The sequence below is a fragment of the Lissotriton helveticus genome, chromosome 3_2 (genome assembly GCF_964261635.1).
Source record: "Lissotriton helveticus chromosome 3_2, aLisHel1.1, whole genome shotgun sequence".
Taxonomy (NCBI): domain Eukaryota; kingdom Metazoa; phylum Chordata; class Amphibia; order Caudata; family Salamandridae; genus Lissotriton; species Lissotriton helveticus.
The window spans coordinates 100,152,038-100,178,269 of NC_136062.1; the positions used below are offsets into that span (position 1 = coordinate 100,152,038).

A 26,232-nucleotide genomic window follows, 5' to 3' on the forward strand; every position below is an offset into this window, starting at 1 on the left:
AACAGAATACAATAAGGAATTTAAAATTGTATCGAGTTAGGAACGAGTCAGCTCCATCTTGCTGGGTTAGAGGTTGTGTTCACATGAGCCTCTGGACTAGGTTGCCAGCTGGCTGAGTTCCACTGCTCAAGGTTGACTTCTCCCTGGCTGCGCGACATGCGCAGTAGGGACCTTCAAGATGGTTCACGTCTCATTCAAAACCCCCAATATCGCGGTACATGAAAAGTAAGCGAAAACAAATTAAAACATAGAAATAAATGATTTCACCATATACCATGAAAAGCTACTTTATACTTCTCACATCAGAAAAATATACTATTGCATTATAGTTAGTGCAACAGACGATGACACGAGAGCATCTGCACAAGCTTCACCACGATATAACACTAACAGCCATTTTAGAAGCTAGCACGCATGCGCACATTTTCCCACCAGAACTGCAACTACGTCACGTCACGTGAGTGTGACTAACGCATGCGCAGAAGCAAATTCCCAAGCGGCGGCCATATTAAGGACATGAGTTATTCATATTAGTGAACACATAGGCAAGCATCACTAAGATACATGCATATCCAAAATAAAGGAAATTAGTAAAACATACGGGTTGTACAGGATTATAAGTTATTCGAGGTTCTTGATTTGAGCAAGTCGCGTAATATGCGAAAACTTGCTTCATCAATCCCCTCTTTGATGATATTTACTATCATCACAAACTAATGGAACCAGATGCCAACTTCTCACACTTTGTGCATTTCGATTTCTTCCAACATCCGATTCAGTTTCTCTTTCACATCTTTGTTAGGGTGAGAATTTTTCACCCTTTTGTAAATCTGATTATTCAAGTCTTCCAATTCAAGTTCATCCACACTCCGTTTCACACCTCTCTTATTCACAGCGTATTTCTTTGTGTGTTTGCGGCATTTGCAACAGACAAATATGAGAAAGATGATGAAACCTATCACTCCAATTGGCATCAGTACCTTGAACAATAAACTTTTACCTAAATTAGTAAACCAATGACCTACAGCGGAGAGACCATCAGTAAGTCTCTTCCAGGCACTATCAACCTCTAGTGGTTTGAGTTCCTTTTCCAAATTAGTAATGTTCTTTACGTACTTTTTGATTTGTACACTTTTGTCCGGTATGTAAGTGCAACAATGTTGCGCTTTCAACATCCGGCAGACTCCGCCCTCTTTTGCTAATAAGGTGGCAAGCGCAAGTCTGTTCTGCAAAACCATTGATCTGATCGCAACCATTTCGGTATTGACCAGCAGGAATCCATGAGCTGTGTCAGTAGACAACACATCCACTATAGTGGATAATTTGCAAATTCTGTGTGTGTTCAGAACCACTCCCACTCCAGGTATCAGTGCACTAAAAATACTACCAATTATTTCACCTACGCTTTCTCTTTTACTACGCACTAAGCCATTAGTGTTTTCATTGCTTCCAGCAATTTCCTTCACATGGTATATTTTCGGGAAGACAATGCCAAAGTAGCAGCTTCCATACCAGTGATCCGGCAATTTGAAATAAGCCTTGTTTCCACATATATAATAAATTCCGGGAAACACAGGTTCTGACCCATTTTTGAAACCCCAACCTCCAATTACCTTGTAATTGTGCTCACATTGACTGGAACCAATGAAAATGTTATTATAATAACTAGTCTTCTCGCGGTAAAGACAGAGTTTCCCTTTTCTTTCGAAATCCAGCAACAAAGCAGGACCACTCCCACCATTTGAGGTGCTTTCCATGTTTTCAGCCCATTTAGGAGTTCTTTGTCTCTTATCATTTGCCTTTCTTTGGAAACTCTCCCTTCTTTTCTCTGCCATGTTTAAAAACATTTTTTCTTGTTCATGTAATGAACAGGTCAAGTTATCTCTGTGTGCTTCATTTAAGTCTATGGTACCTATAGTCAGAAAATATTCTCCCATATAAGGTGTAACGTCACTTTTAGTATGTACAGGATTCAGATTTCCACGTATAGGAAGTTCAGAAAATATCACGTCTGAGTTAGAATAGTAGTACTGTAACGGTCCTCTTCTGTAAAATAAACTAGCTCGAATGATACAGGAAATTCCATAGGTCAAAGGTAGGTGATGATAAGTCACGCCTTCAGCTACAGAAGTAGGTAGCTTCATGCAGACATAACAGTCTTCTATTTCCATAGTTTCTACATAGTGCACTAAAAGATTAGCGAAAACATTTAACTGTGTCTGGTTTTTAACTCCATGATAGTGTAGTCCTTCCTCATCTGATGCTTGTAAGTCTCGTTTTGTTTGTCTGAGTGCTTTTTCACGTCTTTCTACACTTCGTGTTGTCAGTTCTTCAGTATCAGTGGTCACAGTCTGAGTAGGGTCAATATTAGTATTTTTGCTCACCATATAAGGAATGAAAACTGTTAGTCCTATCCAAATTATTAACACTATAGCTATGCTACATATACATACTCTGCAGCATGTTTTACAACAACTGCGTCTAGGCCTTCCATTCACATTTGAATCAGACATTTTCGTTCAGAAGAAGATTTCTCAACCCCTCTTTGTAACTTTGCACAGGTAGCTTACCCTGCACAACTTCAGGTTGGTTCGTCTTCCTCGGCCGAATAATCAGCTGTCTGTTCTTCGTCACTTTCGTCAGTTATATCAAGATCTTCAAATTCCTCCAACACTAGATATGTCCATTCAGGATCTTGGTATTTTTCGTTCAGTCTTTTTATTCGGTCACTCCTCCTTTGTGAACTTTCTCCAACTTGCTCTGCAATACGAGGACTTTTCCTTCTTTCTGCAAGTTTCTCCTCTACTGTTTTTATTCTCAGTCTCAGTCTCTTAATATATCTTGGTTTGATATGTTTCTTTTTCTTGAGTCTTTTAGTTGGCACTGTGATTTGGCTGTCTTCTAATGCTCTTTTATTTTCATTTGTTCGTGGCACTTCTGATTCTTCCCTTCCTGTCTGACTAGTTCCAGGTCTTCCTTCTATTTCTTCTGCCTGGTTACTAAGCTGGCCTTGTTCAGGTGTATTCTGATTTTGACTTTCGAGCGTCTCTGTTTCTGAGCCCTGAACACGTTCTTCTAGTTCTATCTGATCCTGTTCAAGCACTTCAATCCCTTGATTTTCTTCTGCTTGAACCTTTTCACTAATTCTTGTCTGTCCCTTTTAAATTTCAGGGGTTTGTGGAGGTGTGTCGATCACCTGCTCTGTCCCTGTCTGACCTTCTTCTTCCTCAGACTTGACGTGAATCTCAATAATCCGAGGATCTGCGCCTGTGCCTATCTCTTCCTCTCTATCCCACTCTCTATCTGCATAGGTGTGACTTCTTGTTCGGATTGGGTCATTACTCAGGTCGATTATGGGTATCCAATCATCTTGACTGGTGCTCGGTTGTTCGTCATCAGCTACTTCAGGACCAACTTCTGCAGACCCCTCAGCTGGACAACCTTCAGCGTCAGTTTTCTCGTCTGGAATCACCTTCTGTGTATGGCTGGCATGGATCCACTTTGGAACGCCGGCACACTTCACCGCTGTCGTGGTCACCAGTATTATTTGGCGTTGTTTTCCCCACCTCGGTGCAAGGCAACTCGAACGAGTATGTTTCTTGAGTCTAACCCAGTCGCCAGGAACCAATTTGTGGACTGGAGTTGTTGGATTGGCGACGGCGTCTTCCCCAATCTGGCGAGAGATAGAACGCACTTGGTCACCCAGTTGCTTGCAGTACTCAAGTACCAAATCATCAGAAATGTTTATCAGTTTATGTCCTGGTACCCATGCTTGTCTCATCACTCTTCCCATCAGGATCTCATGAGGGCTCAGGCCTGTTTTTCAATCTGGAATACTTCTAAGTCCCATCACAACAAGAGGTAAAGCATTTATCCAGTTCATGCTCGTAGAGTCACACATTTTTCCTAACCTTGATTTTATAGTGCCATTTATTTGTTCTACCACTCCAGAAGCCTCTGGACGATATGCACAGTGCAATTTTTGTGTGATCTTAAATGCCTTACAGAGCTGATCGATTACCTCATTCTGAAAATGTTTTCCTCTATCTGATTCAATTGTGACTGGAACCCCGAACCTAGGTATTAATTCACGTAGTAACAATTTAGCTACAGTTATGGCGTCACTCTTTTTAGCAGGGTAGGCTTCCACCCACTTTGAGAACAGACAGACAATGACAAGGACATATCTCATTCCCTCACAGCGAGGCATGGTGATGAAATCAATCTGTATTCTTACAAAGGGACCTACTGATTTTCCAATTTTTCCAAATGCGACTACAGTCCTTTTCCCAGCGTTAAACTCCTGACATGTTAAGCACCTCTGGCAGGGTGACTCTGCTACCTTCCTAAACTTCGGATTGTACCATGTTTGTTGGAAAACCAGAACCATGGCGTCCCTACCAGTGTGTGAATCTCCATGTATCAGTCTGGCCATAGAAGCAAGCAGATGTCTAGGCAACACAGGCATTCCATTTGGGCCCACAATGACACCATCCTCACTTCTCGGTCGACAACCAAGTTTCTTCCATTTTTCTTTCTCTTTTTCTGGCACCGCATGCTGCCAGTCTCTCAACTCTTCCCAGGTAGGCACCTCTTCAAACACCATAAGTTGGCAGCTGTTTCCAGGTCCCCCCAGTTTAATATTTACAGACATGCGATTTCTGGCACAATGTTGAGCCACTTCATCAGCAAATCGGTTTCCCAATGTTATATGGTCAATGCCAGATTTATGAGCAGCGCATTTGACCACTGCCAATTCTTTTGGTAATTGGATTGCTTCCAGTAAATCTTGTACAACTTTTGCATTTCTGATGGGAGTACCTGAAAAAGTCAGAAACTCCCTCTGTAGCCACAATTGGCCAAAGTCATGCACAACTCCATAACAGTACTGACTGTCAGTATATACTGTTATTCTTTTGTTTTTCCCAATTTTACAGGCTCTTATCAATGCAATCAATTCGGCTACTTGTGCAGACTTTACTCCATATAAACAGGAAGCTTCTTTAATGGCGTCTATAGAGACTACAGCATAAGCAGCACTTAGGCCTACAAGTTCGTGTCTCATACATGAGCCATCCACGAACAGCTCCTCATCTTCTACAGGCAAAGGTATTTCTTTAATGTCTGGGTGTGGTTTAGTACTAAATTCTGTCAGATCTATGCAGTCATGTTCGTCCTTTCCCTCGGCTTCCATAATCATTGAGTCAGGGAGCAGGGTAGCTGGGTTCAGGATATTACACCGAGTAATGACCACATTCGCAGCACCCACGACAATCCTCTCGTATTTAGTCAGCCGACTAGGGGTGAGATACTGGGTCTTAGTTCTGGTCAATAAAATCACAACTGCATGGGGAACATACACAGTTACAGGATGTCCCATTACAATAGATTCACTCTGTTCTAGACTCGTGCAAGTTGCAGCTACTGCTTTCAGACATCCGGGTAATCCAGCAGCCACTGGATCCAAAGTGGCAGAAAAATATGCCACTGGACGTCTAGTCAACCCATGCTCCTGAGTTAGGACTGACAGTGCACAATTATCTCGTGTGTCACAAAATAGTGCAAATTCTTTAGAATAGTCAGGCATCCCTAGAGCAGGTGCTGTACACAGACATTCTCGTAATTTAGTGAATGCTGTCATGCCCTCATCATCCCATTCCACTGGGTCCTTTGCTCCTTTCTTTGTCATTTTTATCAAAGGTTTTGCCAGGACTGCAAATCCCACAATCCACTGCCTGCAGTAACCTACCACTCCAAGGAACATTCTGATTTCTTTCTGAGTACGTGGTAACTGCATGTTCCGAATTATTCTGACTCTCTCAGAAGTGACTTTTCTGATGCCTTTTTCTATCTGGTGCCCCAGATATTTCACTGATTTTGTACAGAACTGCAATTTGTCAGGGGACACTTTATGTCCTTTTTCACCTAGGTGATTCAGTAAAGCAATGGTGTCAACAACACAATCTCTATGACTTTTAGATGCCACCAAAAGGTCATCTATATATTGCACCAAGACAGATTTTCCTGGTAACACTAAAGATTCAAGGCACTTTTTTAGGATCTGATTAAAGATAGAGGGACTTTCGGTGTACCCTTGGGAGACCCGATTCCAAACGTACACGTGACTGTCGAAAGCAAATGAGAAAAGAAATTTGCTATCTGGATGCAATGGGATCGAAAAGAATGCATGACATAGGTCTATCAAGGTAAACCACTCAGCATCCCAGGGAATCTGATATAGGATCACTGCTGGGTTTGGAACAATAGGACAACAAGGAACCACTATTTTGTTTACCTTTCTCAGGTCCTGCACTACCCTGTACTTGCCACTAGGTTTCTTAATTCCAATTATGGGTGAGTTACACGGACTACTCATCACTTCTTGTATGATGTTTGCTTCTAGCAGTCTTTTTATTTCAATGGCAACTCCTACTCTCACTTCTGCACTCATTTTGTATGGCTTGGTATTAGGATAAACTGCATTTTCTTTCATGGCTATTTGTATTGGGTCTACATTTGCCATTAATCCTACATCCTTTCCTGTAAAGTCCCATACTTCTGGTTTCACTGTCTTTTGGAGTTCTTCAGGTAAGTCCTGTATAGTCATTTGTTTAATTTCTGAGTCTGGTCTAATTAACATTAATTTGTATATGCCATCCTCGTCTGGGGTTTGAATTTCGACGCCTTTTGGTGTGCAAAAGATGGTGCAGTTCATTTTGCACAACAAATCACGTCCCAGTAAGTTTACTGGACTGGTATCACAAACTACAAATCTATGCATTTCTTTGAAATTCCCTATTGTGATAGCCATGGGCTCAGTAACTGGGGTACTAATCAATTGATTAGATACACCCACTACTTGGATTGCTTCTCCCGAGAGGGGTACGTCCGCTGTTCTCACAGTAGAACGGGTAGCACCAGTGTCCAATAGAAAGGTGACATCATTTCCATCAACCTTTCCTTCAATGTATGGCCCTGACTGGTCTACCGGCAAGGAGGCGCCAAGAACACACTCCTCGTCCTCCCCTCTCAGGCCCCGTCAGTATTGGTCGTCACAGAAAAAGGTATCATTCAACAAAAACTGCGAAGTTGCTGCATTTCTATTCTCATTGCCTCCCCAGATCTCTATGTCATCACCCTGTGGTGATTTTCCTTTATAATTTGGTTTTGGCGCTCGGAGCAATTGACTTGCCTTTACCTGATGCTTAGTCTTTCTTGGTTTTTCTTTCTGCGTCTGTGGAATTAAATCAGGGGTTTGGGTATTATCATGCTGTAAATATGGACACTCGTCTCTCCAGTGCCCGATTTCTCCGCACTGGTGGCAGGGAAATTTCTTTTTAGCTTCTTCTCTGCTCATTTTTACCTTGGGCTTCCCTCCACCCCCAGAGCCTTGATTTTGGGTATTCTTATTCATCTTATTCAATTGCTTTTCCTGTTGTTCTGCTAGCTTCACTTGTGCCCACATAACCTTCTCCTTGAGTGCCTTTTTCTTATCTGCCATCTCGTCCTCACAGTACTTTGCATACCGTAAGACCTCATCCATTTTCTTAGACTGCCAACAAATCTTATTGTCTTTGATCCACTGGCAAATTTCTGGTCTTAAACCGTTTACAAACCTGTAAATGAAGTGGGTCATGTCCTTCACCTCGATGTTATCTATTCCACTGTAAGTTTTGAACACCTGTAACAGTCTTTCATAAAAGGAGTGCACAGTCTCATCCCTTTCCTGCGTGGTTCTATCTATTTTGGTCCAATCAGTTTCCTTTGCAGGCACCTTCTTTTTCAGATGTAACATGACCTGGTCATATTTTCTCATTACCTCATCAGAGGGAGCACCTGTTACAGGGTCCCTGTCATACTCTTTGTTGGGCCAATCAATGGCAACCTTGCATTCGGTCCATACATCCACAGGAACCACAATGTCGAAAAAACCATCCAGGTCTTTCCACAAGCACTTTTGCACCTTTACAAACCTTTCCACCTGCCTGTACCAGTCCACAGGCTTTTCTCGTATTTTTGGAAAGTCATTGGCAAAGGACACAATATCCTGTCTGGACCATGGAACGTGCACGTATTTTCCACCTGGCACTTCACGCATAGGGTATAACTGCTCAGGTTTGTCAGCTTCCTTTAGAACGAACTCGGAAGTCGTCTGTTTAGATCTGGCCTCATCTTTCTTCTTTGCCCACCTGGCTTTCCACTTTTCTACGTCTCCCCATTTTTGCAACACTGTCAATAATTCTTTAACCTGCGCCTTTTTTCCTGACACATTCATATTTTCCAGATCTTTGTCTGAAAAATCAGCTCTATAGGGTTTCTGCAGTGGCTTTGATTTTGAAATATCGATTCCCATACTAGCTGCAGTGTCTGTTAATTTTTCATGGAGTACTCTGGTGTTTCGGGTAAAACTCTTGCCGATAAACAGCAACTCTTCTTCAGAATAGGTATTTAATCTGTCTAAACCTACATTTCCTGCCATTAGCTCTTCCATTTCTATTCTAAGCTTGAAAATATCTAAAGGTTTTGATTGAGGAGTTTGTTTTTCTAACTCTCGACTCCACCTTTCAATTTCTTCAGGAGTCACCAATGTGACACTCTTGGTACCCGAAGTCGATTCCATTTGAATCTCCCTCGTGTTGAAAGGATTGTGTCTTTTCTGTAACCTTTTCCCTGCACCCCTAATGGGTAGATCCATTAGCGAGACCTCGGACTCACATTCACTGGTCTGGTCATCCACAATTAAGGGTTCCGGTCTTGGCTGTGCTACAACTGGAGTAATAACTGGAGTCTTCAGACTTCCCTGTCTATCCCCATACAGCGGAACCACTGGTCCAATAGTTACCGGGATTGTCAAGGCTTCAGGACTTGTATTTAACTGGGAGTTCTTCTGAATTATCTCTGCTCTCTGCTTAGCTAAAGCCTCTCGTTCCCTGTCCTCCAGTATCCTGTCTAAAGAATTGTCATGTAATACCTGCGGGGTCAAAGTTGGGGCATAACTCGGGGCAGTGGGATGTGTCTCACTTGGTCCTTCACCGTAATTAGGTTTTGGGAACAGACTTCCTGTGCCTAGGGATCTCGGTTCCTCCTCAGACGGGGGTCTTGAAAACGGAATTCCTGACGTTGAAGGCCTTGCCTCACCCTCGTAGGGAGGTCTAGAGCAGAAGTCTCTTTCTCTCAAATATCTTGACTCCCCACTAAATGGTGCTCTTTGACAGATATCTCTAGCACCTAGAGGTCCCAAACCCTCATTATACGGAGGTATTTGACAACTCTCTCCTACACTCACCGATCTGGCTTCCTCCCGGGGAGGAGGTCTCCGTGAATTATCCCCTTCACTAGAGGGTCGGTGTCCTTCATTATAAGGATGCGGACTTCTCATAAACATGTCATCCAATAATTCATCATCCGACTCCCCAATGGGCACCCAATGTTTGCATTTTTCTGTTCTCTTCTCTCCTGCAGGAGGACCACCCATTGGCGTCATTGGAAACAGCCCTTCTACAATCATATTCTGTCTCCACTGTTTCATCTTTTTATCACGGGTCTCTTGTTTTAGTTTTGGATACAATTTTGTTAACCCTTTATCCATTCGGGGCTTGTCTCTCTCAAAGCGTCGATCTCCCATTCCTCTAAAGCTTCGTACTGCGTTAATCTAGGTCTGCGATGTAAGTCATTCATTCGGGTTCTCAAATTAAATAGAATTCTACCATTGAATGTACCCTCTAACGGAAAAGCCAAAATTCCGTCATCCTTGGTGTACTCCGCCCAGTTTTCCAACCATACACACGAGTGGTACCCTTTATCAAACATCATGAAAGATGCGGGAGTATTAGGTGGCGGAATGACAACACCTTCTCTGGTTTTAATCGGCTTGTCCTTTTTAAAATAATTCTTTACTTTGTTTACAAGGGATAGTTTTCTCTTATTTCCGTACATAATGTCGGTTTTATGTCCTTTCCACTGATCGTTCTCAAACCCTAACTGTCGTGGATCAGGTCTAGTATGCAGTCTATACGAGTGCCACATACGATTTCTGCTAGTGACTCTGTTTACAAATCACTTCCAATCCAAGTGCGTTTTTTTATTTTCGTGCAACCAATGAAGTGCACGGTTTCAAATATTCTCGACCAATGGGTGCGCAGCCTTTCGCGAGACAGGTTCTCACGCTTCGGCACTCACCCCTCCTTTACAATTCCAGCTCCGCTACACACCCGCTGCGTCTACCAATCCCAGCGCGGCACAGAGTGACGTCAGAGCAGCTCCGCAACTGACTCTCTCCCTCACAAGGTAACGGAAACTTAATTTCTCTCTAAAAGTGCAAGTGCTTTGTTATTTTACAAACGAATACACATTCGCCACTGTACCCAAGTGTCTAGACAGCAAAGCTTTGTTTCACTGCAAGTAAACTACTTCCATTTACTTTTCACTCACTACGGATAGATCTCTTCTGCCTACCCTTCACGCAAGCATTAGGGAACCTGCTACTTCTTTTGACTTATCCACTTCTTTCCGGGATATATACTAAGTCTAAAGTTTCACCAGCGAACCCCTTTGCTATCACCCAAGCTCCGATGAACCTGCTACTCCTTCTGATGTGACCCTTACTAGGTTTTTCTCACAATAGAAGTTTTGCCAGTGATCTCGTCGCTATCATTTATTCAAACATACATTCAGAAAAACCCTAGTTAGTGCTTCCATTTCTGCCTAACCTGCACTAACCTTCCTTAGACCAGTGACCTCAACGCAAAGTGGATTCTCTTCACCACTCACTATTCAATTCCCCGGGGATTCCCAACAAACATATAAACACTTTACTAACGAGTGGGTTAATACATATATCAGTACAATAATAGGAAAAACTATTTAAAACATTTCATAATTTTTCAAAGCAAACATTTCACGTGATTGATCAGGCCACAGAAATTGTTTACCCTTGTAGCAGCTATAAAATGTTATCATAAAATTTTAGCAGCATCCAACCTATCTAGCTTAACTAGTCCTACCTAACTTTAACTAGTCCCTAACCATAACTCTGCTACCAGAAAATTACTGATAGAGATCGCAGGTCAACCAGCCAATAAATTTCACCATACGCATACCAGGCCCATATTTTCCAATTTATCATATACATTAATCGGGTGACCTAACAATTCTTCTACCAGCAACCCTGGTTCCTTCCTATTTATTTCTATTGTGCCCGACTTACCAATCCACCGTTACGGGTAGCTAAGATCAACAATGGATCAGAGAGCTAGCTGTAAAAGAAAAGCAGGCAAAATACAAATACCGACTTTATTTCTCTTACTCCATCAACTAACCACAGACTACTGGGAAGTTTTAAAAGTTTATCTTAGAAATCAGTTTCTGAGTGTACACAAATTACAACGAGAAGGCAATCTATAATCAGAATAATGAAGAGCACGTAACCATATGAAAGCAAAACTAAGGCAACCATTTATGAGTCTATAGGAAAGTTATAACAATGCAAGCTACTAAATAGATTTAGAAAATGGATCACGAACTAGACATTTACTGTTTAGAAAAATACTGCAAGGTAAGGATTAGAAATCCTATACATCTATAGGAGGGGAAAAATGGAACACGCTATAGTTCTAGCATCCTTACGTAAATCAGATTTCAGGAGAAAATTATATACCACAGTTATGATTCAGAAACAGTATGGAGAGAATGTGTTATAAAAGGTAGGGAAACACAGGAACATGCTAAGAAAAATATACTGTGTGATTTTTTATAGTAGGTTGCGGAAAGCATGGAAAATTAACATATGCAAAGAAATGTCTTTATTAAAGCAAAGACAGGAAAATAGAAGGTGCAGTATAGAGTTTTCGCACTATATTTACCTAGAAAGGTGTGCAGACCAACCCTGGCCACGGATCAGTCAAGGACAGGAAATACCCCAAGGAAGGACAATCATCTATGGGACAGCAGGTGCAGATTGGACACCCCAGGACAGGACAGGAAAACCAGATTAGGATCAGGACAGGACCACTAAGGCACGACCAGCACCCGCAGTTCGGAAGCAACGCCTGCGCTCCACTCTCTCTGCAGCTATCAGTCAGAACCCCGATTGGGTTAGCAAACTCCCCAGCAAAGTGCTCCGCCAGCACTTAAGGTTTAGTAAAACCTTAGAGTCTATGGTCAAATTCGGACAGAGTGCTCCGCAGCGCTCTGTATTCAGTCACCTATTGAGTGCGTTGGGTCAGTGACTGGTCAGCTATTCAGACAATTCGGACAATTTCTCCAGCTCAACTTAGGCTAGTTATACTGTTTTCGGGTCATTGTACCACCCCCCAAATGTTGCAAGTGTCAGAATCCCCAATTTCGATTGGTCCCCAGGTAGGATAGGCTAACACACCAATCAGAACAAACTTCTACAAGCCTAAATTTCCATCCTCTGAGACCGCCTTGCAGGTTTGGGGTTCTCACAATAGAAATAACAGAATACAATAAGGAATTTACAATTGTATCGAGTTAGGAACGAGTCAGCTCCATCTTGCTGGGTTAGAGGTTGTGTTCACATGAGCCTCTGGACTAGGCTGCCAGCTGGCTGAGTTCCACTGCTCAAGGTTGACTTCTCCCTGGCTGCGCGACATGCGCAGTAGGGACCTTCAAGATGGTTCACGTCTCATTCAAAACCCCCAATATCGCGGTACATGAAAAGTAAGCGAAAACAAATTAAAACATAGAAATAAATGAATTCACCATATACCATGAAAAGCTACTTTATACTTCTCACATCAGAAAAATATACTATTGCATTATAGTTAGTGCAACAGACGATGACACGAGAGCATCTGCACAAGCTTCACCACGTTATAACACTGACAGCCATTTTAGAAGCTAGCACGCATGCGCACATTTTCCCACCAGAACTGCAACTACGTCACGTCACGTGAGTGTGACTAACGCATGCGCAGAAGCAAACTCCCAAGCGGCGGCCATATTAAGGACACGAGTTATTCGTATTAGTGAACACATAGGCAAGCATCACTAAGATACATGCATATCCAAAATAAAGGAAATTAGTAAAACATACGGGTTGTATTACAGGATTATACGTTATTCGAGGTTCTTGATTTGAGCAAGTCGCGTAATATGCAAAAACTTGCTTCATCAAATCCATTGGGCGGCTCTTTCCAACCGAGGGATTGTGATGGAGGATTCCCACATCCTTTCTGGCCAGCCTTTTTAACACAGAAAGGCTGTAGGAATCCCACTTTGGGGGCCACCAGTAGGGCCCCCATGGGTGCAAGGATGTCCAATGGCAGCCTAGGCGGCATCTATGGTGCCCCCCATTGATTCCAGGACCCGGTGGCAGGCACATTGAGGTGCCTGCCACCGGATGCAGGGATGAACTGCACCTCAGCTCTTTACCATGAGAGCATGCATTCCATTTGGAATGCATGCCCCCATGGTAAAAAATAGGAGTGCGATCAAACAGTGCTCAGTCGTATCCTACTTCCTGGGTTGGGACGACGACAGGAGGTAGTTCGGTCCCAGTTCCTAAACTATGTTGGACAGACTCCAGTCCGTCCGACATTGGAATCACCCCCTAAGTGTGCAAATTTACTACCCCAAATAGGTCGGCCCGAGCGTGTTACTTACTCGCTACCCTAGCTGCAAAGGTTTTTTCTATTTACCTGCTTGTCATAACACATGATTGTGGCCTGAGTGGCATCGTCTGGACTGGAGTGAAGCTTGAAGCAAGATACCTCTTTAACCTTTGGATTGCAAATGCCATCTGCAGTGTACACCTTAACTCCAACACACAAGTCTGCTGGAGCTGGAAATAGCATTCTGCAATAACAGCAGCATGACAAGCAGACACCTCAAGTCTGCGCATTTGTCTTCAAAATTTATAATAACAAACCCTGCAGACTCCATTTCTCAGCTACCTGTCTGCCTACAGCCTCTACCCTACCCTTTCCTAACTCATCACAGGATAGGTGCCGATGCCACCCTGGGTGGGGCCTGCCCCATACTGTGATGAGTTGAAAATGGTAGGGTGGCTGTGCTCTCCACTCCCTGATTGCCGTGAACCTCCAGAACTACAGGGCTTCAGTCTAAAACACCCAGGACAAATTTTAATTCCCATCAGGGAGTGCAGACTGGTCCACAAGACTATGGGCCTCAATTTAATGGTGGTCCAACCGACTCTGACAGCCCTTCAGTCCAACTGACGCATTTTAATGCTGGCGGTCAGATCACAGCATCTGGAGTCCAGACTGCCCCCTCTACCAGGATCACAGATCCCTACAGGGGGGTGAACGGAGTCGCAGCTTACAATGGCAGCAGGATCAAGCCTGGCACCACCTTAGGGATTTAGATATCCCTTTCTGACAGCCTGTTTATGGCGGGAACACCGCCATGTATAAGCTGCCAGAAAGAGATATTGGGGGCCCCAAACATGGCCCCAGTCTGTCGTGGGCCACTGCAGAGTGGCCCTGGGGACACATGTCGTGTCCCCACTCACCATCATTTTCCCCCATGCCATGCACGACATGGTGCATGGCACACGGTCCATGGACATGCAGGAGATGCTCCTTATCACAGGGGCTTGTGCTACAGCCATTTACCTTGGCCGCAGCACATGGCACCATGATAAAGAGTACTTTGCAACTGCCAGCCCAGCGGTCGCATCCTAATGTGGCCGTCAGACTTCCGCCTGCGTGTCGGGTGGTCTCCTCACCGCCGCTTTGCGGTCTGCGGTCCAACCGACCACAATCAAAATGAGGGCCTATGTCTATGCCGAGCTGATGACCTCACAGGCCTCAGGGCTGTGAGATCATCAGGCCTGCAAATACTCTAGACTTTAGGCCCACCCAATGCATCACTGTTTGTCACATCAACAAACATGGAGAATGGCAGTGTGTAGCAGACCCTCAGCCGGCCGGCAAGACATGTGTGAATATGTTTTATTAATAAATAAATAAACTTTTATAGGTTAACAGATTTCTTTTATTCTGACCTGCCTTGGGGAGGGGGGAGTAAATGGGGATTATACCCAATGCCGATGAGCACAAACCGCTGCTGGTATCTTGGCTACTTTAATCTTCGTTAGGCAGTGGGTCTTTGTTTAAGCCTTATATTATTAAATACTGTCATTGTGTGGTCTTGGGATAAACACACATGCACATTGTTTTTATATTTCATTCTCTCAATCAAGGTCCCATGGTGGTAGAAGCAGCCATACTGAAGATTTCAAGCAGACAAGGAATGGTGCTTTTCCCCCCCTGTCGATCATTTGCAGCAAAATGTTACATTTCAACAAGTGGAAAATAGAAATTCTTTGACACCTGGTATCTGCTTTTAGGACGGAGACATTCCCTGGAGGCAAACACGAGTATTTTCAAGTTGGTACTACTCCCCCTGAATTCTGCAAGGCAGGCTACACCGTGCTTTGTCTGATGATCTTCTGTATTCTCCTGTCACAGGCGGAATAATACTTTTAAACAATCAGGCCCCTCCGTCAGGAACCTGTCCCCAGTACTTCTGTTGGCCAATAGGAAGGTGATTCAAAGTGTCCTGGGGAAAAAAAGCTATGGTCCCTAAACCTTATGGTCATGATATTGTGGGTACCGTTATATTACTGTTTTGAATATGGTTGGTAAGTCAGGATGTGGAATTGTTATCACCAGACACCCAGGACATATTTGCCTTCATTTACTATATTTTGATTCACGGCTAAACAGCAAGCCTTCCTGCTGTGCTGCCCTGCATTAAAATAAAAGGGCACGAATGCTGCGTTTCTACAGGATAGAGCACACTCCTGTCCTTCTCCCCTGTGCCAGTGCACAAACAGCAGCAATGCGCCCACGCAGACAACCTTGCACTATGGTGAAAGTGTGCCTGCGCTGCTGGATATTTATTGTTGTGCATGAAGGGACACTTTCTTGCACAAAAACAATCATTAATGATGATTTGCTACTTCTATGTGTGCTGCGGAATGCAGCACACATAAAAAGAGCAAAAAATGAGGAGAAATGGAAATATTTCTCCTCATTGCGCCACTCTTATGCCTCCCCTGAGGGGGTATAGGAGCCTGACGCTTTCCCAGGTTTACAACACTTTGTAAATTGGGAATGTGTCAGGTTCCATTGATGTTGTGTGTGATCACCCACAGCAAAACCCATGGGATGCCCCTTTCACACAGATTAATGCATGAAACAGGCCCATATTTACAACGCCATTAAAAGAAATGCGGGGTGACTTTAAGTGACCTTGTAAATATGGGCAGGCACACTGTGCCGCAGGTGCATCAAAAAAGTGATTCACTGGCACTGCAATGGGCTTCGAAATATGTCCCTCTGTTTGGAGTCATGAGCAACAAGTTTTAATGTTTACTTTGTCCCTTGGACAAGTAGGCGGGAACCTTAAAGCACGAACCCTTTAGCTTCCAGTTTGCAGTACATACCTGTGAAAGGATTGTCTGCCACTAAAGCAAGGTGTGTATTTTTACGTGTATATGGTATACACTTGTATATATATTCATACATGCAGAACCTTTACTGTTAGTGCCAGTGCTGTATGGAGATGCAGTGAGTTCAGTATGCATTACTGACCTAGTTCAAAAGCTTGTACACATATTTACAGAATTTAACAATTTGAGTTTACGTATAATGCTCCCAGAAAGGGTGGGTAGTTGCTTAAAAATGTATATATTTTAAAAATTCTGGGTCAAATATTTATTTGTGTATAAACGTTTCTTAAAAAATGTTGAAATATGTTTATTGGTATTTAACATTTTTTGTTTGAAAATTATTTTTCCAGTTTGGTAAGAAATGGATTATATTTCTTTTAAAAACATGATTATTTTTTATATATTCGAAATCACATTTTGTGAATTAAAGGATTGTGTAAATATAAATGTATATGCTTTATTGCATTGATTATATTATTTCTTTACTTTTGTTTTTTTCATTATTTTTTTGCTATGTTAATGATTTTAATAATTTATACATTACTGATATTTATATTGCAATTTATTTTAGATCAATTTACATACATTTTTACAATTCTTTTTCTGTAATGTTTATTAGTTTTGAGTGTGAATAGTAAATATGGTCTCCCAAACACAAATCATTTTGATGACATTGTACATTTTGGATTGGGAATAGTAAATAAAACGCATTATAAAGTGATTTAAATGTTTATAAATAAAAAAAATGTAGATTTCTAACATTTAAAAACATGTTTTGTAGTTATTTGATTCTATTGTTATTTTCTGAAAATATATGCTTTCAAAAAGTATTTTTTTAAAAGTTTTTATAAATTAATAATTTTTATTGTAAAAACAGTTTTCATTTTTTTGCAATTCAGAATGCATTTATTTAAAAATATTTACAAAGTGAATTAATTTTAATTATATACCATATGTGTTTAAATGTATTACACGTTTTTACATTTTTAAAAACTCATTATAATAACATTCACTTCATATTTTAAAAGATCCTATAAATATTATTACTCAATATTTTGGTTTTTTCATACTTATGTAAATCATAATGTTAATTGTAATACTCAATATTATTTTAATCTATACATTTTTAAAATGCATACACTGATATATGTGCCTTAAATAGCTATCATATGCACTTCTTGCTGACACAGACCCTTAGAGAACCTGCTGGACAACACTCTTAGCACTGTCATGCACACAGCAGTACTCCATGCCATCTAGATGGCTTCACATTTGTGAGTTTAATGGTTCATTCATTCAAAGACGGCCACAAACATACATGCTAAGTGTTTGCAAAATTATGCCTAAATACGTTAAATCACAGCAATTACATGTAATTAGACAAAATTCAAATCAGTAATTTTGCTCTATATTTTCTAATGAAATGCGCCCTTGTGTAAATTTTTGGCGAGAGAATGCATTTAAAGGAAAGTAGCGCAAACAATAGCTGCCTGCTTTCTGTTGTTCCCACACAATCAAGTTAATTTTTTACAGCAAATTTCAAAGGCCACTAAAATGTTTTACTATGAATGGAGTGTCATTTTGTGAAGCTTGAATTATGAGTAACAAGGATAAATCAAAATTTCTGAAATTACGCCGGCATAATTTGAATTTCACACAGGGCTAATATGCACATAAAATGGCATGGAAGTCACATAATGGGAATAGATGCCTTGAAACATTATAACAAAATGAAAAAAAAATAGCATTTCAGCAGGAAAGAAATGTCAATGGTCTTCAGGACACATACATGTAATACATATAATGCTCCACACTGAGCAGATTCTAGCTTTTCACTCTCCGATACATTCCATCACTGAACAATGCATTATTAGTTCACTCCAAACATGTTGGCCATTATTCAACATCATTTACGTCTAAATAAAAAGATACTAAATATAATAGCAGTCGACCCTTTTTACTTTGATCAATTAGAATCTCAGGGAAAGGAGCCAGCAGCGGCTGGCAAGGAGTAGGAGTGGTGACGTGAGAGAGAGCCCAAACCTTTGAGGCGGGTAATCTCAGTAACCACAGCACCAATCACAACACCCAATACAGTGTAGGAAAGGGCAGTTGCAGCAGAAGGATATAGGCTATGCAGACGGCCACCATATATATATTTTTTTTGTTGCGGAGTTTTATATAGTGCGAACTTTGACCGGAACTGAATCAGGTATCAGAGCGCTTTACATAGCACCAATTACGTTACATGAGGACACACATTCATTTTTGTTAGGCACGGGGAGATTAAGTGATTTTCCCTTAATCACAGGATGTTTGGCGTTGTTACCAAGACTCGAACCTAGATCCCCAGGTCCGAGGTCGAGGGCCTTAGCCGTTAGGCCAACTCCTCTATACATTTAAAAGGTAAAAGAACCGTGCCAGCAAAGTAGTCCCTTGTGGGCATGTCTGCGTTGTGCTGTGGGCGTGGGCTGGGGGCGTGACTAACGCTGGGGGCGTGTGGTACGGCCATCACATCGTGGGCTGTGGGCGTGTGCTGGGGGCGTGACAAACGCTGGGGGTGTGTGTCCGCCCTTCATGCCATGTGAGTCATACATACAAGCGCCAATTACGTTGCTGCGCAGCATCAAGGGGCACGCTGGGGGCGTGAGAAACGCTGGGGGCGTGTGTCCGGCCTTCATGCCATGTGAACGCAATTGCGCCGCATCAAGGGGCATGCTGGGGGCATGTGCTACATTCCGCCCTTCATGCTATGTGGGTCATACATTAATCAGAAGATCGTCTGCTGTGGCCGTGTGCTGGGGGTGTGACAAACGCGACTCTCTCATTCAACGAAATTACACGCGCCTGCTACCGTCAACCAGGGCTCTAGCCGGGCTCAGGCGGCAGATCAGTACACTAATTGCACGCGCCCGATAACATCAACCAGGGCTGCAGCTGGGCCTCAAGCGAGGGAACACGCGCCTGCTAACATCAAACAGGCCTGCATCTGGGCCTCAAGCGGGGGAACGCGCAAATGAGCGTGTCTGCGGGGACAATTACTGCAGCCTCTCCTACTCGCTGTCACTCAACTCTCTCATTAAACAGATTTACCCGAGGCTGATAACTCTCTCATTCAACGACATTACACACGCCTGCTAACATCAACCAAGGTTGTAGCCGGTCTAAGGCGGCGGATCACTACACCAATTACACGCGCCTGCTAACATCAACCAGGGCTGCAGCTGGGCCTTCTCCGTCCCTATTCTAATGATACAAAAAATGTTGTCTACAGCGAGATTTTAAAATAAATTGCCCTTGCCAAATACATACATTACACACATTCTATTTCATACCCGGACAACGTCGGAACGGGCTGCTAGTACAATAATAAAATCACCCACAGCTGCTGTGGCCGTCTCTCCACTGTCGTGTCTCCTTCTCCGGCAAGTCGCAGAAGAAGGAAGCACACAGGCTCCCCTTAGCCAATCACAAAGCTGCTGTGCGATGTTGTGATTGGTCTGAGTGCTGCGGTTCAGCGCTCAGATGGGGACAGGGAGCCTGTGCATGTTCCCCACCCTGCTGTGCATTAACGCCTGGTGGGGAACATGCAAAGTGTGCATGATTATTTGCCGGCCCAAGACGGCCAGCCAAAAAGTCATGCATGCTTGAAGTGTGCAAACCAATCCTCCCCCTGTGCCACCAGCCCTACTCTAAACAAGCCCCAAACCTGATCTAAGAGCAGTGGGGGGACGCTCCTCCACCTTAGCAGAGGAGCCCCCCTAAAAGGAGCCTAGGTTTTCAGAAAGCTTTGATACCATATTTAGGAGCTATCCTAATGTATTTAACATAAGATAATATGCTTGTCTTTTGTCATTAGTCTGTTGTTTTCTGATATTTTGTATAAGAATGCTTTCTATTAGCTATTTTTCTCCTCAATAAAATTATGATTGCTCTAATTGTGGCAATACAAAGTTTATGTTTTGTATACCTTCATTAGCTTGTTACAACACTATTGGAATCCCTGATCTAGAAATAGTTTTAGTTGTGTAAGACTTTGCCTGAAAACTGCATTTTAAGCTCTAGAATTAAATTAAAACACAATTTCATGCATAACTGGTCACAGATCAGCATTGCAAAATAATCATTGAGTGCTGTTTATAAATTATTGTTAAACATGAGGCACCTTTTTTCTTTTTTTATAGTAAAACAAGGAACGCTTGAAGGCATCGTGGGTAAGCATGTTTCTCTACTATTATGATATTGCTCTTATAGGTATTTTTGTGAGGCATTTGCCACTGCACATTGCAAAATGTACATTTTCTATAGAATTTACATATTGCCCCAGTATTGGAACTTTCATAGATTCCCATGCTTTGTATCATTCCCCGTCGTCGGAATGGGAGCCTCGATAGTATCACAACCATAGGAACAAAAGAGAAAAAAAATAGGCCTAGGCCTCATCTCATTTGTATCCTATCACCCTCTTTGTGTAAAAGAGACCAAACTTTTGTCAGGACCAATCAGAGCAGCCTCACCCCATAGAACCTTCCGGAGAGAGCTCAAAGCCTCAGATTTTTCTACCGCACGTTGTGCTAGGGAGTCTCCACTGAGCTCTGCTCAGTTTTCTCATTCTTACTGGTTATTTCTTCAACTTTTCTACTTCAATCAAGACATGTCTGACAAGGAGAAGAAGGCCTTATTCAGGTCCTGTGCGTCTTGTGGAAAAAAGAGACTTTTTGTAGAAGATAAGCATGAAAGCTGTATCTATTGCTTATACCCGGACCACAAGGCCACAGACTGCAAAATTTGTAGAACCTTCTCTACAAAGACACTACGTGACAGAGAGGGCCAGCTTTTGACCTGGCTTCAGAAAATGAAGACTCGGAAGGAGGTGCTCTCATCAGATGAAGAGGATTCAACATCTCTGGCTTCCTCTCACAGATCCAAGAAGAGGGGTAGGTCTCCTCCTTGTTCTTCTTCAGCCGAGCCTCCTATCAAGGCCCCTCATAAGATCTCTGACAGGTCTGAGAGGGCTAGTCTTCTTAAATCTCCTCATGGAAGTGAAAAGGAGAGGCAGGGACAGGCATGAGGATTGGTTACAGCCTCTAAGGACAAAAAGGAGGTTTCTATCACTTCTTCTCCGTCCAAAAAGGAAAAGACGGATGAAAAATACTCTACAGTCACTCTAGGGACCGTGCCTGAGAAAAAACAGCATCCGTCGACGACAAAAACATCAGGTACGTCGACGACGATTGCTTCTATGAAAATTCCGCTGTTTCCTTGGCTCCGTCGACGGGATCGTCGTCGGTAGCGACTTCGTTGTCGTTCAAGGCTCCCGTTCCGTCGATGACAACTTCTTCCACGTCGACGATGATGGTCTCCGGAAAGGTGCTGTCGACGGCTTCGACGACGACGAAAACTACGTCGACGACGACGATGACTTCGACGACGACACTGATGGTGATGACGACGAGTTCGTCTATGAAGCCGTCGACGATCATTCCGTCGACGACGACCAAGACTCCGTCCACGAGGTCCAATGTGCCATCGACGATTCCATTGACGATACCGTCGACGACTGCCGCACCGTCGACGAGCCCATCGACGGGTCAAAAAATGCAATTTCCTCTGCAGAGGATGAAAATTACACCTGAAATGACGTCTCCTCGACGAGTTTCGTCGCATCCACCGACAATGCTTCTGGATGACGAGTCGGAGGAGGAGGAGGAAGATGGAGGCCATTATGGGGATGCCTACAGTCCCTCAGACTTAAATATAAAATTACAAGAGACTGACACGGAGGAATATTATGAGCATACATGTGACCAACAGATGCATCACTATGTTCCCCAGGAGCGACGTCCACCAGGTTTAGGGAAGGACATGGTGGCCATGCCCGCCTCTCTAATCTCTGATCTACAGTTGATGCTGCAGGACTATAGAACCAGGTTTCCTTCGGAACCTTCAATGCAGTCTGCGCAACCTCCACCTCAGGTGTTGCCACACGCGCAACCAGTTGTCGTACTGCCTCCTTCGCAAGTGGTGCCTCTCACAACACCAGCGGTCATACCTACGGTCCTTTCCCGGACATCGGATCCCGAACCCGTCAATACTGTTCAGCAGGATACCTCGTCAGATGATGATGTACAAGTGGATCCCTTGACTGATCCATTGCAGGACCCAGACTTGGATCAGGGTGACAGTGGGCTACAAGATCCAGACCGAACTGGTCTGGATACTTCTATTTCCCCTCCAGTTGATATAGGGGGGTTCCATAACCTCATGGAGAGAGCATCAAAGACGTTTGGACTACCAATTACGAGGGAAGAGTCTGAATGTTTCCTGTATGACTTCAAGGAACAATACAGAAGATCTGTCAAATCCATTCCCATAATTGAGCATGTGTGGGAGGAAGGTATGAAGATCATGCAAAATCCAGCCACTGTTATTCCGGTTCTCCCCAGGCTGGAAAAGAAGTATAAGGCTCCAGAGGGCAGTCCAGCTTGTCTTCTTGGGTAGCCGAAGCCTGATTCGGTGATCTCACAGGCCGCTCAAAGCAAATCCAAAAACCCATCTACACCTTTGACTACGCCTCCGGACAAGGACGGTAGGCGCCTGGATAACGTGGGAAAGAGGTTTTCTTCCATGGCCAGCTTGCTTATTCGAGCAGCAAATGCTCTCGCCATTCTAGGCAGATACGATCGCCAGATGTGGTGTGACATGGAGCCGTTTGTGGAACGGCTGCCTGACTCCGTGAGGGAGGAGGCCAAGAGAGTACTGATGGAGGGAGAAAAATCATCCTCCGAAGTTATCGACTGTGCTATGGATATAGCTTCCACGGCTTTTCGTGCCTTAGCAGGGTCAGCGGTGCTACGTCGCCAGGGCTGGTTGAGAGCCACCTGGTTTCGTCAGGAGGTCCAAAATAAGATCCTGGACCTCCCATTTGATGGAGAGATGCTCTTTGGTAAGCATGTTGATGATGCCCTGCAAAATATAAAAAAGGATACGGACACAGCGAAGTCTTTGGGATCCTCAACTACCTTAAGGTCCCATTTAGAGGCGCTCGTGGCAGAGGTTTCTCTTTGTATAGAGGCAACACCCAACAAAGATATTCCTCGCAGTCTTCGCAGTCTTATAAGACTCAATATTCAAATCAACTGCAGGGACAATCGGCGTCTTTCTCTCGCCAACCTCCGCGAGGGCGTCAGAACCGTCAGGGACGCGACAATGCCAAGAGGCAATAGCGGCCTCCTGGCTCTACCTACTGTTCCTCCCCTCCCAGTCACATCAGTGGGGGGCAGGATATCCTTTTGTCTAATGACCCTCAGGCGAAACCAGATTAAGGCAGCACTTCATGGCTTATTCATGAAGGAATATCTACGGAGCAAAATGGCACCACCAGGGTTAATAGTTAAGAATGAACCACTCATTTTTCAGAACTATTTAATTTTTAAAAAGGAGTGGTCGCTAATATCCTGGCATTGCTCAAGAGATTGGCTAGTCCTTATAATAAAAACAGCAGCAAGAATCACACATGAGCTAAAAATTGAAATCAACAAAATAGAAGTCCAACTGAAAACCTACATGTCAACGGAAGAATTGAAATTAAGACTAGACGAATTAAATCAACAGATGACGGATTTTGAGTTTACACTCAAACAAAGCAAGTCCAACAAACTAGCTAAAGATAAAGCTAAATTCACACCTGAAAGTGCGTACCCATATACCAAAGCAGATCATGTTCCAATAAACACTAATAGTGATACTGACAGTGACATTTCAGACAACGGATCCTCGGGCTCCAACTCTAGTGGCAAGAGAGGATCCAAACAATGGAGAGGAGGATGGAGACAAAGGAGACAACAGTTCCCGAGACAACGAGGGTGGAGAGGTTATCAACCCCAGCCTCAACAATATCCACAACCATTCCTAGGCCCACCACCATTTAATCCCTTCCAATATGGACCACCGCCCATGGGTCAGAATTACCAACAATGGAACCCGGACTACAATGAGGGATACTATGGCCAGCAGCAGCCTTTTTTAGGCACGCGTTCCACAACACGTGGAAGGAACCGGAAAGGCAACAACGTTGGATGGGAGGATCAAGATCAAGCCAACTCACGAACCACGAGAAGCATGACCGGATCCCTCCCGAACCAGCCGTCAACGAGCAAGAGGGGGACCTAATAGTCAACCTTACACCCTGGCCACTAACGGATGCACAACGGAGTGTGCTTAATAAAGGACTAGGTTTCGTACCGACTAAAAAACCAGATGTGTTCAAACTGAACATAGAACTTCAAGAATTCACAAGGAAGCTGAGATTACAAGCATTCTTCCTAGACAAACCACCTACCACGGAGAAGACGGACACTGGCCTGAAACTCAAGTCATCCTTTACTCCTCCTGACTCCGCCATGCCAATAGAACTACTAGCTTTTGAAAAAGCTGTTATCACAGAAGTGAATAAACTAAACATGAGGGATGCCAACATTTATCACAACACCAGTGGAGATGAACAAAGGGCAATCAGAGAGCTATCCAACAACAATGAACTGATCATAAAACCAGCAGATAAGGGCGGAGTAATTGTCCTACAAACCTTGGAGACATACAATAACGAATGCATGAGATTACTGTCTGATACAAGGAACTACAGAATCCTCCGGGAAGATCCAACTGAGAAACTACGCATTAGAATTGGAGGCATGGTGGAAGAGGCACTAGCCCATGATTGGCTCAGTAAAAAAGAAGCGGATTTCTTACAACAGCCTTCACCAAGAATTCCGTATTTTTACTGTATCCCCAAGATACATAAAAACATTAACAAACCACCAGGTAGACCTATAGTTTCAGGGATCGGTTCCATCCTTGAGCCGCTTTCCAAATTTGCGGACGCTTTCCTTCGGCCCCTGGTACAATCTACCGACACCTACCTGAGAGATACAAAATCGGTCCTCCAACTATTGGAGAGCAAAAGCTTCGACCCAACGACACAATTGCTACTGAGCCTAGACGTGGAAAGTTTATACACTAGTCTACCTCACGACGAGACACTCCAAATAATAGAGGAAGTACTATTTTCTAGCCAATGGAAGTACCAAACACCTCGAGGACTGGTTCTGGAATGCATCTCCCTGGCACTGCAACAAAACTTTTTTCAGTACGAGAAGACCATATACCTACAGAGCCATGGGACTAGTATGGGCAGTACTTTTGCTCCTAGCCTGGCGGGACTCTACGTCCACCATCTCGAGCAGAATAGGATACTCCATACCGTTAACCCATACAGAACCCACATCAATACCTGGAAAAGGTATATTGACGACATCTTGATCATCTGGGATGGGGAGACAGACACAGCCATTGAATTCGTCAATTGGCTCAATAACCAGAACAGATACCTGAAATTCACTAGCACCATTTCCAACACATCCATGGTGTTTTTAGATCTCAACATCTATGCTGATGGGAACAGACTCAAAAGCACCACGCATTTTAAACCCACAGCAAGAAACTGCTTATTGCGGTATGATAGCTTCCATCCCAGGCACCTCAGAGAAAATCTCCCTTATGGACAATTCTTAAGGTTGAGACGCAACTGCACAGAACTGACCAACTTCAAATCACAAGCTGGGGATCTTAGAACAAAACTGCTACAGCGAAAATACCCCCCTAAAATCATTGAGAAGGCCATGAAAAGGGCCAAGAACAATCACAGGGATGCGCTCTTGGAGGAAAAGGTACCGTCACCTGAGGAGAAACAAAGACCTATATGTGTCACTACGTACTCTACAATGTCAAAC

The 26,232-nt window shown here is 43.5% G+C and overlaps 1 protein-coding gene across 1 annotated transcript in view; it reads left to right on the forward strand.

Moving 5' to 3' along the window:
* LOC144826132 (protein unc-13 homolog B-like) overlaps positions 1-26,232 on the forward strand; it is a 325,746-nt gene that overhangs the window by 63,238 nt on the left and 236,276 nt on the right. Inside the window, exon 2 of the mRNA XM_078684528.1 lies at positions 20,626-20,655. Within this exon, the coding sequence (XP_078540654.1) occupies positions 20,626-20,655 (30 nt within the window). The remainder of the gene's footprint in view (positions 1-20,625; positions 20,656-26,232) is intronic.